Raw genomic sequence first — 15,600 nt, 5'->3', positions numbered from 1 at the left:
CTCTGATAAAGAGGAGAACAGAGAAAGGAATGGAGATAAATGTTGATTACAAAAACACCAGTGCTGTTTTTTAATTTTTTTTTGTTTTGTTTTTTGTTTGTTTTTGCTGATGAGGTTGAATATATTCCCTAGATTTGCTTACTGGGTTTTCCATTTTGTGGTAAACAATAAAGAAGCTGTTGTATTACAAAGTTCCGTTTTTGCAGAGAGCAAAAAGTCAATGTTAAGTGTGGACTTGTGTTTTATATATACCTCAGTTGCCCCTGTTGAAAACAATTTAGACTAACTCCACAAGCTAGTAATAGACACCACCATTCCTGCAACAACCAAGTACCAAGTCCACTAAACCTGGAGGAGAATCACTGCTCCTAGATACTGAGAAATTACTGGGAGCCAGTGCCCCACATGCTAATCATATGGCATCCTTTTTATGGTGAAGGGACAAGTTTAATATTTTTTATATACTTCCTTGTGCATTTTTCCTCCTCACAGTAGTCCAGTCCTTCCTGTGCAGCTCTGTCCCTTATCAAAGATGGAGCCTAAGACTTGTTGCCTCAATGAGGGGGCCAAAGGGATTCCAGCCAAAACAAAGAAGACCATCTGCTCAGAAGACAGTTGAGGTTAGGAAAGAAAGAAGGGGGTGTCTTCCCTATGATTTGATGAGGGTGGCAAGTAAGGGGGAGGAAGAGCAGGAGTTGAGATGCTAGGGTCCTGGCAACCATACCCTGGGGTCAAAACTCTGGGGTGTGGTGAGAATGGCGTATACAAACCCCAAGTGTATTTAGAAATCCTAGGGAAGAAGGGATTTACCTGGCTTCTTAGGGTGTCCAGGAACCTTCCTAGGGTGCCACAGACCACACAAGGGGCCATGTTCAACCTGACATCTGAGCAACAGATCAGAAATAGTGAGGGAACTGAATGTCTCCAGAAACTTGCAACCATGGTTAACCCTAGGGAACGTAATATTAGGGAGCCCTATGAAGGAGACTTTAAATCATGTGAATTTTGAACCCCATGGATGCCTGTGGTAAATTACAAAAATACGTATAATTCTTTACCCCCTCCCTGTATCCATGCCCTTTGCGATCTGATTTTGCAGCTCCTCTTATTAAGAGGTGAAGTCTATTTTCCATCCCTTGAATCTGGTCTGGTCTTGTGACTTCCTTTGGCCAAAAGAATGTGGCAGAAGTGACATTGTACCTTAGAACTTCTGCTGTTTCTCAAAACTGTCCCTCTCAATTGCGCAAGCCCAGACTAGCCTCCTGGAGAATGAGCGATCATATGGAGGAAAACTGAGGTGGCCCAGGCAACAGTCAGCCAACCCCAGTAGCAAAGCAGTTTAGCCAACCTGATGCAGATCTCGAATGCATGGCAATACCAGTCAAAAATCAGCAGAGATATGAAGAACAATGGAGCTGAGCCCAGATGAAATTATCAACCCACAGAATCACAAGTTAAATAAATGGTTATTGTTTTAAGTCACAACATTTTTGGTATGATTTGTTACTCAGAAGTAGCTAACCAATACAATGCCTTACCTATTAAAATAAATTAAACTAATTTTAAAAAACTTGAGAATGAAAGAAATAGCTGAGAATGGAATTCACACAGATAAGTGGCTGATTCAAAAGTTCCCCTGTGAGGATGACATGGAGGTCCTGAGGGTCTGGTGGAATTTTCTAGGCCTGTGATCTGTTCAAAGAGGTTCCAATAGATGGGCCTCCTCAACAGGAGAACAAGTAGAGGAAGCAATGCAATTTAGCAGTGGTGCCAATGAAAGGTCCCAAAGGCCATACAGGACCAGCCACACCTTGACAGACCCAGTGAAAAGTGCTCAGGGATGAAACTAGACCAACCTCCAAGACAGACCCAGACCCCAAGACAGTGTTCAAACCCAAGGCCCACTATTCTACCCCAGAAGGAAACTTCAGCTTCCTCTGCACCCAGGACCATCTGCATTAGGAAAGAAGAAGGGAAGCACTGACAACTTGAGCTTCTTTTATTTTCTAGAAAAGACTGAGTTAACCTAAGAGAGAATGATGGCAGCATATACAGTGCTTACTCCACCCCATACTTGCAAGCATATTTTTATTTTTATTTTACGGATCAGTGATGGTCCTGGGGTCACACAGCCAGATCCGTGTAAAGCCAAGATTTGAATCCAAACAGTGCAGCTAAAGAGGCTGTCAGACCTGGAAGAGCCTGGGATTAATTAGCACACTTAATCTTTTCCTTCCTGATAGGTAGCATGATGGGCGGGGGGGGTCCCAAGGAAGTTTAGATCAATTACAGAAAATTAAGGTGCCACAAAACACAGATTTTTGCGCAATCTGAGTGTGCTACATTTGGACCCCAGAAAACGGAGGTTTAGAAAGTTGCCCAAGATTACACAATTAGGAAGAGAGTGTGTGTCACCCTGCAATGTTAAAAGGAGACCTCTGGGAAGCTTGCTTTATAAGAAATCCTTCTTAAGCAAATATCACCTCCTCTATTTCCTACATATTATGAATAATGATGGCTAATATGTTTAGCCTTTACATTATGCTAAGCCCTCACATACATGTATCATTCCTGCAACACCTTTCTTAGGAAGGGATTGTTACTGTCCCCATTTTGCAAATGAGGCAACAAAGGCTCAAAGATGACAAGTGACTTTGAAATGTCACACAGCCAGGAAGAGGCAGACCTGATTCTTGATCCAAAGTCAGGCTGACTTGAGGGCACACTATGACAGCCATGCTCATCTCCCTTCCAGGATGCCAAGGACAGGGTCTGGAAAAGGTCAAGTCTTTGACAGAGTGATTACAGGAACTACTGCTCAGACACGAAAGCCGGAAACCTCTTCACCCAGCTTCTTCCTCTTACACCAGCAGCCTTGTCTTGCTGTAGTGAAAATATTTCCCCAAGTAGCCTTGGCCATGAGAAGCAGAAAAAGCCTTGCCCAGAGATCTCACTTCAGACTCCAACACCGATCAGAGAACGGAATGGTGGCCAGTCTAGGAGACCACGGGAGGCACACTTTGCCCCCAGTGATGCCCACCCCTACCCGCCTGGCTCATTCATCTCCCCGCTCCTGGCTGCTGGCACTGCTCCTTGTCCTCTGGGGTGAGTAGGATCTGGGACAGAACAGGATCCACCCCTGGCTGATCCCACAGAGAGGAGCCAGGAGGGGCTTGACCCCACCAAGATGGAGGGGGAGGGGAGAGCTGAGAACTTTCCTGATCCCAGCAGAGTGCAGACCAAGTGTTGAGAGAAGCAGAACTTCTTGGGCAGCACAGGGATGTTAAGCTCCCAGGCTCTGGGCTCATACCGCCGGGTTCTGGCTCAGACACTTGTATGCCTATCTACAAAGAACTGCTCTTTGGGGCCTTTCTCTAGGGGTACTGTATTAAATATAAAAATGGTGAGGCTCAGCCCAGGACCAGCTACATAATTTGCCCAGCCTTGTGAAAAATAAAAGTACAGGTCCTTTGTTCAAAAAGTATTAAGAGCTGCAATGAACATTTTGGTACATGACTCTTTGAATTATGGTTTTCTCAAGATATATGACTCAGCCATAAAAAGAAACGAAATTGAGATATTTGTAGTGAGGTGGATGGACCTAGAGTCTGTCATACAGAGTGAAGTAAGTCAGAAAGAGAAAAACAAATACTGTATGCTAAAACATATATATGGAATCTAAGGGAAAAAATAATTAAATAAAAAATTAAAATAAATAAATAAATAAAAGGGCATGAAGAACCTAGGGGTAAGACGGGAATAAAGACACAGACCTACTAGAGAATGGACTTGAGGACATGGGGAGGGGGAAGGGTAAGCTGTGACAATGTGAGAGAGTGGCATGGACATATATATCCACTACCAAACGTAAAATAGATAGCTAGTGGGAAGCAGCCGCATAGCACAGGGAGATCAGCTTGGTGCTTTGTGACCACCTAGAGGGGTGGGATAGGGAGGGTGGGAGGGAGGGAGATGCAAGAGGGGAGAGATATGGGAACATGTCTATGCATAACTGATTCACTTTGTTATAAAGCAGAAACTAACACACCATTGTAAAGCAATTATACTCCAATAAAGACGTTAAAAAAAAAGTATTAAGAATTTTAAGACAGCAGCAGTAGAGCATTAAGGCAAGCATGAGGCTTGTCTAAGTTTTGGGCCCTGTGCAATGATACAAATCAAACATCCATGAGCCAAAATGCAACTAATCCTGGGACCTACCTCTTTGTTTGGAGGATTCAATGAGATAATGCCTATAAATACCTGGCACGATGTAAAGATTTAATAACTGTTGGCTATTATTATCATACCCATGTATCCTCTAAGTCAGGATCAGGCTGATTTAGCTCCTGACTTTTGGGCCTTCTGGGTACAACTCACCCTCTGAGCCCAGAACCCTCTGATCCACCAGACAAGATGCATGGCTATCAGTGGGCTCATTCCACCACCTGCCCATGTGGGTCTCTGCCCCAAGCCCTACTGAGGTCCAGATTCTGTTCATCACACCTAGGGTCCTCCAGAATTGTCACCCCCAAGAGAGGCCCCAGTGGGACCCTGGTGTGGAGTCAGACCTGGATGCTCCCTCGTTCACTGGCTGTGACTTGGGGCACCACTTCCCTTCTTCCAGCTGGTTTTCTCGAGGAAAATGTGAATCGTAATTCTTATTAACTCGTTTCACAAAGACTTTTGAGTGTCCATTACATGTTAGGCACTAGGTTAGGAAATCATATATCTAAACTAACCGGGATAAAATATATTCAAAATATTTTTGACAAATATTGATTTCTATCATGCTTCCAAAAGGGAACCCCTCAATAGGAATCATGAAAAACAAGAGCATGCAGATGGAAAATGGGTGGAAAGAAATCCCAGAGCTGTGGGAAAGGGAATGGTCCAGCTCCACAGCTAAGGTAGAGACAAAGCACCGAGGACAATTCCCAAAGTCCATGTGACAACATAGAAGGAGAATCAAGAAAGGGAGAGAGAGAGAGGTGGGGGGCACAGGGCCTTATTCCAGGCTCCAGTTTCCTCCCTGCTATTTCACTTTCCCAGACTCACCCCAACTGGGATAAGAATCATGAGACTTTCTGAGCCCTCATCTCCTCCCACTGCCTCTACTCCATTAGTTCTCCTTTTCTCATCACACACAGAAGCTTCATCTTTATAAATTTTTTAACAGCTTTATTGAGGTATAATTGACATACAATAAACTGTACATATTTAAGGTGTACAATTTGACAAGTTTTGTGGGCATTGGACATTTCACACTTGTGAACTTATCACCAAGATAATCAAGATGAGGAATACCTCAAACACCCATAAAAGTTTCCTTGTGATTCACCCTTTCCACTCCTCCTCCTCTCCCCAGGCAACAGCTTATCTGCTTTCCATCACGATAGAGTAGTCTGCAATTTCTAGAACTTTATACAACAGAAATCATACAGTTTATACTCCTGTTTGCCTAGCTTCTTTTACTCATTGTAATTATTCTAAGATTCATTCATATTGTTGCACATATCAATAGTCATTTCTTTTCATTTCTAGCTACCTTATGGATAAACCAGTTTGTTTTTCCATTAACCTATTGACAGACATTTGGGTTGTTCGCAGTTTGGGGCTATTACAAGTAAAGCATCTTTGAACATTCATATAAAAGTCTTTGTGTGGACATATGCTTTCATTTCTCTTGGGAAAATACTTAAGAATAAAATGACTGGATCATATGGTAGGTGATTGTTTAACTTTTTAAGACACTGCCAAAGTGTTTTCCAAAGTGGTTGTACCACTTTACATTTTCATCATCAATGTAGGAGGATAACATTTCCCCCACATCCTTGCCAACACTTGGTATAGTCAGCCTTTTCAATTTCAGTCATTCTAAAAGGTGTGTGGTGATATCTGTTTGTAGTTTTAATTTGCATTTCCCTAATGTGTAATGATGTTGAATATCTTTCACGTGCATTTTTTTTGATGAGGGTCCGTTCAACTCCCATTTTTAAATTGTGTTTCTTATTATTGAGTTTTGAGAATTCTTTGTATATTCTGGTTACAAACCTTTTATCAGATGTATGCTTTGCAAAGATTTGTTCCTACTCTGTGGCTTATCTTTTCTTCTTTCACAAGTGTCTTTTGAACTCCTTTTAAGAGTTCTTAATTTTTATTTATCAACTTGTTCTTTTATCGATCAAGATTTTGGTGTTGTATCTAAATATATGGTAGAATTCACCAGTGAAGCTATCTGGACTTGGAGTTTTCTTTGTGGGAAGGTTTTTAAAACAAATTAAATGTTTTAAATAGATAGAAACATCTATTTATCTCTTCTTGAGGTAGCTTTGGTAGTTTGTGATTTTCAAGAAATTTGTTTGTCTTGTTAAGTATATATAGCCATGAAACTTGTTAATAACAATGCCTAATTATCCTTTTAATATCTGTAAAAACTGTACTGGTGTCACCTCTCTCATTCCTGATACCTATCTATGGCTCTCACACTCTCTCTCTCTTTCTCTTTCTCTCGCTCTCCTTCTCTCCTTATTCAGAAGGGCTAGAGATGTATTAGTTTTAATGATCTTCTCAAAGATTTTATTCTTGTTGATTTTCTCTATTGTTTTTGGTTTTCTACTTTATTGATTTTCACTCAGATCCTTGTAGTTTCCTTTCTTTTATTTACTTTTGATTTAATTTGCTCCTTTTTTTCTATTTTAAGATGAAACTACGGTCATTCATTTAAGTCTTTTCTTCCTTCCTAAATAAGCATTTAATGCTAAAATATCCACCAGCTTAAGCAACATGCCACAAACTTTAATGCTGTGTTTTCATTTTCATTCAGATCAAAATACTTCCTAATTACCCTTTTATTTTGTCTTTGACTCATGTATTAGTTTTCAAACATCTGAAGTTTTCGTGGCATCTGTCTGTTACTGATTCTACTAATTTAATTCCATTGTGGTCAAAGTTCATGCTTTTCATGACTTGAATTCTTTTAAATTTATTGAGACTTTTTTATGACTCAGAACATGCTCTATCTTTGTAAATGTTCCTTGTACAATTGAAAGTAACTGTATATCCTGCTATTTGGGGATATAATTTTCTGTAAATATCAATTAGACTAAGTTGTTGATAGTATTTTTAAATCTTCTGTATTCTTTCTGATTTTCTGCCTATTTGTTCTATCAACTATTGAAATAAGGATATTGAAATCTCAGACTGTAACTGTGGATTTGTCTGTTTCTCCCTGCAGTTCTGTTGGGTTTTGCTTCATATACTTTCAAGTTCTGTTATTAGGTGCATAAATGCTTGAGGGTTTTATGTCTTCTTGATTATTTTACCCCTTTATCATTGTCAAATGGCATTCTTTATTCCTGGAGATATTTTTTGCTCCAAAATCTAGGTTATCTGATATTAATATAGTCACTCCAGCTTTTGATTAGTGTTACTATGATATATCTTTTTCCATCATTCTTCTTTTAACATATTTGCATCTTTATATTTACAGTGGAGTTCTTGTAGGCAACATGTAGTTGGATATTACTTTTTTGTCCAATCTGACAATCTCTAACTTTTACAGGGAATATTTAGACCATTTACATTTAAAGTAATCTTTGATATGATTAGGTCTAAATCTATTACTTTCCTATTTGTTCTACTTGTTCTTTGTTCCCTTTTTCCTCTTTTTCTGTTTTCATTTGGTAATTTAATATTTTTATAATGTTATTTTCTCTCCTTTATTGGCTTATTAGCTATAACTTTATTTTGAAGTTTAGTGGTTGTTTTAGGGTTTATAATATACCTCTGTAATTTATCAACATCACCTTAAGTGATATCATACCATTTCACATATAGTATAAGAACCTTATGATGGTATACTAACATTCTCCCCACACCAGCCTTTATTCTATTATTGCCTTAACTTTACCTACACATGCATTATAAGCCTCACAGTAGAATGTTACTATATTTTATTATTTTGGGACCTTGCTTTCTAGATTTGCTAGGTGGGACCAGAGCACCTCTCTCTAGGTAGAGTACTCCCTTCTGTGTAGTCTACCCATTGCCCTGTCGATCATGAGGTTTTCCAGTTTTACAGGTGGGAGCAGGCATTATTCTCAGCCCTCTGCTGAGTGATGGGCACAGTTTAGCACATCCATGTGAGGAAACTACCTGAGGCCAGGGGAAGAACGACTAGAAAGAATTAGAGAGAACAAGGTCTGACTGACTCAAATAATGGTGTTTGGGGGTGGGTGTTTGCTGAACTTCCTGGAACTAAGGACAAACGTAATTCCTAGGATTGAATGTGGGGTGTCACTTGGTCACAGCTATGAGGCAGTTCTTAGTGGCTAATGGTGCATGCCTAGCTGAAGATGAGGGGAAATTAATTTAGAATTCCACAACACTTCCCTAGATCCTGTTAGAAGGGAATGTTTGCTTCATTCTACTCCCCTACCTCACTCCCAACTGAGAAACACTGCGATACAAACTTAAGTCTTGGAATGAGACCAAGTTATTCCCAAGGCCTGATGGAAGCACAGATGAAGGGAAACTCGAGGCACAAAGCTGATGATCTGTAGTGAGCAGAATCTTGAGGCAGTTGATCTGAGTCCAAATCCTGGCCATGACACCTACTGAATGCATGGTTCCCCTCAGGTTTCTGCACCTCCTTGAGTATTAGTTTTCTCTCAGAAATGGAGAACCTCACAGAGCTCTTGGAGGGAGTACCTGAGTTGCTATTCATAACCCAGGTGTAGAAGAACTTCCATTGGGAGGGCTTGGCCTTCCTTCTCTGTGCCCAGTCTCAAGCCAAACTCAATAGTTCAACCTATCTTCTTCTTATAAGGTCACCAGTTATATTTGGGTTAGGACCCACCTATGTGACCTAATTTTAACTTAATTACCTATTTAAAGACCCTATCTCCAAATGGAATCTCATTCTGAGGTACTGGGAGTTAGGACTTCAGTATATGAATTTGTGGGGGAGGCAAAATTCAGCCCAATCAGCAGTGATCCTGGGAAAGCTACCTAACTCTTTCTGGGTTCTCAATGTCTTCTATTGTAAGATGGGGATGATGCTGCCAACCTCTAAGGAGTGTTGGAGGAATAAATGAGATAATACATGCATTGCCTGGCACATGGTGAGCACTCAAGTGCCATCTATTACTCATAAGTAATCCATTTAATAGCCCTGCTCATCATCTTAATAGCCAGCTGCCTCATCTCCTCTTTTACTTCCCTCTCCAACAACACCCCTCAAGTGTTCTAAGCAATTGTTCTTGACCAGCTGATGGCTGGTTTATGTTAAGTTTGCCTCTTAGGGCTCCAAGTCCCTCCAGCCCAGCACAAGGCCTTTCTTCCTCTGTTGCAGGAGCTTCTGAGCAGAGCAAGGGGGGTAAATGGCAGGTCCTGCAGCCTGAAGGCCCCATGCTGGTGGCAGAAGGTGAGACACTCCTGCTGAGGTGTACAGTAGTCGGCTCCTGCAATGATGACATGATAAAATGGGTCAAGGTGAGCAACCAGGACCAGCAGGAAATTTATAACTTCAAACATGGCTTCTTCCCCGGGGTAATGCCCATGATCCAGAAGACACTGGAACCACTTAATTGCGACTATTCCATCTATATCCACAATGTCACCGCGAAACATGCTGGAAGCTACCATTGTGTGAGACTTGATGGCTTGAATGAGCACTCAGGAAAGAAGCTGGACGAGGGCACCTCTGTGCTTGTGAAGAGTGAGTATCAGGCCCTGCAGGTCATAGCATTCTGCTCTGATCTGTCTCTCTGCATCTGTCACCTTTATCCACAATCATGCTGCACACACAAAATCTCAGTGGCATATAACAATTAGTATGTCTCACTCACACATTTACAGGCAGCTGGGGTGGTTCTGTTCTACATGTCTCATTCCAGAAGTTTGGCCAGAGTACATATTTCTCATGGAGATGGCAGAAGCACAAGAGGGCGAGTCCCAACACCCTAAGCACATTTCAAGCTTCTACTCATATAATATCTGCTAACAGCCCATTGGCTAAAGCAAGTCACATGGCTAAGGTCAAAGTTAAGAGACAAGGAAGTGTACCTGGCCACCATGAATCCACAGCAAGAGTATGGATGTGCCACACTATCAGAGGAGAGTCAAGAACTGGGGCTGATCATTTAATCCCCAAGTAACCAGTCATACTATCTATAAGTCCACCATTGGTGACCTGGACACCCAAATCCTGGGTCTGTCATTCAGTAGAAATGTGTTCTTAAATTAGTCACTTCAGCTCTCTCTCCTTCAAGTGCTTAACTTGCAAAATAGGCAACAAAATTCCTACTTCAAGGGATATTCAGGTGATGAAATAGAAGAACTGATGTTTGTGAAACCCCCATAAACCGTTGACATGGAGGGTATCCATGTATGTGTGGTGGGGTGGGGAGGGGGGTTCATTTTAACTTAATGCAAGCATTTCAGGAAGTCTTCTCTGACTCCTTCCAAGCCTCTCTTAGTCCTGCAGTCCTCTGGGTTTCCAACCTCAGGGGGATTTTCTGGACCATCTCCACCCCCAGACTGAGAACTTCTCCAGGGCAGGACATTTGTAGGTCTTAGCAAGCTTCCTTTTCCCCAATCCTAGCATCAGCATATAGTAGGTACTGAGAATTCCTTTACTGAGTGAATCAATTAGTGAATAACAAGGGAATGCGGGAGGGAGTGCCTGAGTGAAAAAAACAGGGGAAGCAAAGGGAGGGTAGATATGAGGGAGGAAATGATTGGACTACGGAGGGATAGAGGGAACAACAAAGTCCTGTCTTTGGCTGCAGGAGCTGGGGACCCAGAGCCAGACCTCTGGATCATCTAACCCCAGGAGTTGGTATTGGCAACCACTGGAGACACTGTCTTCCTGAACCGCACGGTGCTTGGAGATGGTCCCCCCGGACCCATCAGGTGGTTTCGGGGAGCTGGTCTGAGCCGGGAGGCCATTTACAACTTTAGAGATATCTCCTACCCCAATGTGACAGCGGTCCGGGCTTCCAACAATGATTTCAGCATTCTTCTGCGTGGCATCTCCACTGAGCATTCAGGCACTTATTACTGTGTAAAGTTTCAGAGGAAACCCAACGGGCAATACCTATCTGGACAGGGCACCAGGCTGAGAGTCAAAGGTGAGACAGGTGGTTTAGGAGATGTTGGGGGAGAGGGGGAGGTGGTCCACAAGGAAAATTTCATCATGTCCCAAACAAGCTAGCTCTTCTTAGCCTCAAGGCCTTTACATAAGCTATTCCCTCTGCCTGGAATGCTTTCTCCTTTTCTACGGAGAACTTCTACTCATCCTTCAAGGCCCAGCACAAATAGCCCCTCCTCTGTGAAACCTTCTCCTTCTCCCAGGCAGAGTTAATTTATCCCCATTCTGAGCTCCACAGAACATTTTATAGACTGTTAATGATTCAACAAACATCTATTGCATGCCTGTTGACTACTCTACACTGTACTAGGTGCTGCAGACACTGCAATGAAGCAAGCATTGTCCCTACCCCAGAGAGGCTCATGCAGTTCTAACTACAGGGCTTGACTTCTAGCCCCCATCCCAGGCAGAAACTGGCAGACTCATCTCAGGGACCCCAGCTCCTAACACAGGGACTCAAGAAGTGGAGTGATAGAAAGAAAGGGGAGTGTGAGACCACTTCTCTCCCTTGCAGCAAAGCACACTTCTCTCCAAGAGTCAGAATTCACCAATGAACGTGCAGCCAAGGTATTTCCATCAGGTGAGTGTACCTATCTCCAGTGGCGTTAACCAGGCTCCCACAGGTAAGTGGGGCCAGAGATGGCTTGGCCATGGGAAAGGTGCAGTCCCAGACTTCTAGGGCCCTTCTGCCACTAAGACAGTTCCCAGGACTCCATCTCAGCTGCAGAACCAGAACCCAGAGAACCACATTAAAGCTCAGTCAAAGGAAGGACTTTCTAACAGTCAGTGCTAACTCTTCAGTGGGCAGTCTTGCTTACGAGGTGGTGAGCTCCCCGTGATTCAGAGCAAGGCTGCACTATGAAGCTGTGCTTAACAGTGCTGAAGAACATGGCTTTGTAGCCAGGCTTCCTGGATTGAGCCCCTTTCTAGCTGTGAGATTATGGACAAGTTGCCTTACTGCTTGAATCTCTGGTGCCCTGCTCTGTGATCTAGGGGGAAGAAGGGAGATAAGAAACAGAGAACCTACCTCATGGGGTTATGTACAGATCCAATGGGGCCACATGTGTCAAGTGCCCAGAACTGTGCCTGTCACATCACCTCAAGGTACACTCAAGGGCACTTGATAACTGGGGCGAACTTGGAATAGAGGTGACCAGGTTAGCTTCCCTGATGCTCAGCCCTGTTCCTGCCATTCTTGGGAGCCAAATCACTTGGTCCCATCACTACTTTGACACATGTAGACCTGAGCAAATCACTTCCCCACTCTGGATCTGTCTCCTTATCTATACAAGCTGGATTGCTATCCTACCTTGCAATATTAGTTTGAGGATTATATAAGGCAATTAGGAAGTGCTTAGCTCAGGGCCTGGGACAGAGGAGCTGAGCAGTCTATAACGAAAGCAATTTTCTATTGTTATCAGAGGTCAGAGATGCTGTCAAATGATTAAAGGTACAGGTAGGATATTGGGCAAAGGCTCTTCGAGCCTGGGACAGGGGGATGGGAGGTCTTTGATCTCTTCCAGGGTAAAAAGGATGAGGCCCCAGAGGTTATACAGAAGTTTGACCCAACTCCAGCATAGAGGCACTGAGGTGTGGGCTGTTGGGGGCTCAGCTGGGATTCTTCCTGAGCTTTCCTCTGTGTCCCCCAGGCCTCCTGTCTGTGCTCACTCTTGTGGTCCTGGGACTGAAAGCTGTGACTTTGGCTGCAGTCCTGCTGGCTCTGGCTGCCCACCGGAGGAACCCTTGACAAGAAGATGTCAAAAATTCAGGCCCAGCAGCTGTGCTTATCTTGGCATGGGGCATGGGGTATGGATGACTGGTCAGCCCTAGAGTGGGTCCTCTAACAGAGGGCCAGGGACTCCCCAATCATTCCTCTGCCTCCAATTCCAGCCTCCAGTTGCCCTCAGGCCTCATGACGAACTCCAGATTCCCTACACCCGATTTCCTTTCACCTGGCGAAATTCCCCATTTGGCACTGGGCTCCCCTCTGATTTGCCTTCCTCTCTCTTCTCAGCCTGTTCAAGCCCTCCTTGTTCTTCAAGACCTTGCCCAGGTCTCTCCTTGAGGCCCTTGCTCCTGCTGTAGGCCCTTCTGGAGGGCTTGCCCCCTTGCTCCCCACTCCACATTTTCTCTTCCTTCAAGATGCAACTCAGAGTCTTTCCCAGAAGGTTTCCCTGAGTGTCTCTGAGCCCAACCAGACCACCTGTGCCCCTCCATCTACATCCTTCCTTCCTCCTTTCCTGCCTTCTTTCCTTCTCCACTGTGGCTGACTTGGGTGGCTGTAACAGTTAGAATGCAGGTTTGGCAACTTTAACAAAACTCTTAAATAACAGTGGCTCAAATCAGAAGAAAGTTGGTTTCTTTAGTAATATTCCAGTATAAGCCAGCCAGGCAATTCGGGACTCCCTGGTATTGAGACCCAGGATTCCTTGATCTTGTTGTTACCAGGTCCATATCCCAGGCAGAAAGACCAGGGAAAGAAGTAGTGAAGGGGAGAATGACACTTCCCTTCAAGGTCACAGCTGGGAATTTGTCCACATCACCTCTAATTGGCTGGAATGTGGTCACATGGTCACACCTAGCTGCAAGGAAGGCTAGGAAATGTAGTCTTTATTCTAGCAAGGTGCGCCCAGCTAAAATCTGTCACTAGAGAATCAGAGAGTAAACATCAGTAGATAACCAGTGATCTCCACCTCTGTGGCATAGAGACAGTTTCTTACTTGTTCCATGGGACACCTGAATTCAATTCCCAGATGAAATGGCATCTCTTTATACCTCCACCTCCACTAGGACAGCATAATGGAGGGCAGTAGTTCTCAAGAAGAGAATACTTTGCCCCCCCAGGGGGTATGTGGCAATGTCTAGAGACATTTTTGATTGTCACAGCTTGGGGGGTACCATTGTCATCTAGCGGGTAGAGGTCGGGGATGCCGCTAATTATCCTATAATGCACAGGGCATACCCCACAATGGAGAGTTATCTGGTCCAATGTATCCGTAGTACCGAAGTTGAGGAACCCTGATGTAGGGGAAAGCATGCATTCCTTAGAGTCAGACATGCCCGATTTCTAATCCTGAAGCCCCCGCTCCCTCCCTGACCACCATTAGTAACAAACTGCTCCTCTTGGAACGTCGAGGACAATCACGTGGACTCTCTGCACTGTATAAGAAGCAATTCAATTCAACATCCACTGAGGGCTTACTATGTGCTATGTGCTCTGTGTACACTCGGTGCATGCAAACTCCCTTTCCTCTTTCCACACAAACATTTATTAGCACCTATTAGGTAGGGACGTGGATTAGTCTGGATGTTTTTCATCATAACAAACAGAAAAGCAGCTGGAATAATACTAAGTCTAAGGGGCCATTAATTTAGTCTGAGTGTTTTGTGCCAGTTTCAGCATATCGATAACCAGTGTTGTGGTTGGACTGGCCCTTGTGGTTGGTATTATGAGTGCAAGATGCCCTTCAGTGATACCCATCAGGGAACTTTGAAGAAACAGAGGCTTATTACTTTACAAGACCTGGAATTTACACAGCATTCCTGGGGCCACACAGTGAGGTCACAGGGAAAGAGAAAGAGAGAGAAAGAGAGAGAGAGACAGCACCTGGGGTTCTGTTTTATTGGGGTTGATGATTTTGTGGGCTCACTCTTTATTGGTAAATTTAAAACTTAAGAGTGGGAATTTAAAGCCCAGGAAGAAGAAGAAAAAAAAAAACAACTGGTAGCTCAAATGATCAGTTACTGAAAACAAACAAGATCTCTAAAACAAAGGAAGCTCTATGGGGGAAGATGGCCTGACTCTATCTAGCCCTGTGGCTGGCAACGTTTTTATTCAAGATAAACACATTGAAGGGGATGCCTCTTTGAAATGGATGCCTCAACAATCAAAACTTAAATCAGATAATCGTGTTACAAAAAAGGACAAAGAAACAAGTGTCAAGGTTTACACTGCACTGAAAATTGAATAAATCATTGAATTACCAGATATCAGAAGAAAGGGTAGATATAGTAAATTGAATAATGTCTCCCACAAAAGATATCCAAGTCATAATCCTTGGAACCTGTTAATGTTACCTTATATGGCAAAAAGGACTTTGCAGATGTGATTAAAGATCTATAAATGGAACAGTGGTCCTGGATTATTCAGGTGGGCCCTAAATGCAATCACAAGTGTCCTGATGAGAGACAGACAGAGGGAGATTCCACCCAGAGGAGGAGGAGAAAGCAATGTGACCACAAAGGCAGAGATGGGAGTGATGCGGCCACAAGCTAAACAATGCTGGCAGCCACAAGAAGCTGGAAGAAGCAAGGAGCAGATTCTCCCCAGTGTCTCTGGAGGGAGCATGGCCCCCTAACACCTTGATTTCAGCCCAGTGATACTGATTTCATACTCTGGCCTCCAGAAATAGGAGAGAATAAATTTCTGTTGTTTCATGCCATCA

General features: G+C 43.4%; 1 protein-coding gene across 1 annotated transcript; it reads left to right on the top strand.

Moving 5' to 3' along the window:
• Positions 1-2,873: 2,873 nt before the first annotated feature.
• Positions 2,874-15,600, top strand: SIRPB2 (signal regulatory protein beta 2). The gene is given in 5 exon segments (XM_012534073.3): positions 2,874-3,105; positions 9,356-9,721; positions 10,794-11,135; positions 11,670-11,735; positions 12,805-15,600. Coding segments are annotated over 5 exon segments (1,128 nt in total). The 5' UTR covers positions 2,874-2,918; the 3' UTR covers positions 12,972-15,600.

This window comes from Orcinus orca, chromosome 16 (genome assembly GCF_937001465.1).
Source record: "Orcinus orca chromosome 16, mOrcOrc1.1, whole genome shotgun sequence".
Lineage (NCBI taxonomy): Eukaryota > Metazoa > Chordata > Mammalia > Artiodactyla > Delphinidae > Orcinus > Orcinus orca.
Note: the sequence above shows the minus strand (reverse complement) of the source record. Positions and strands in the feature narration are given on the sequence as shown.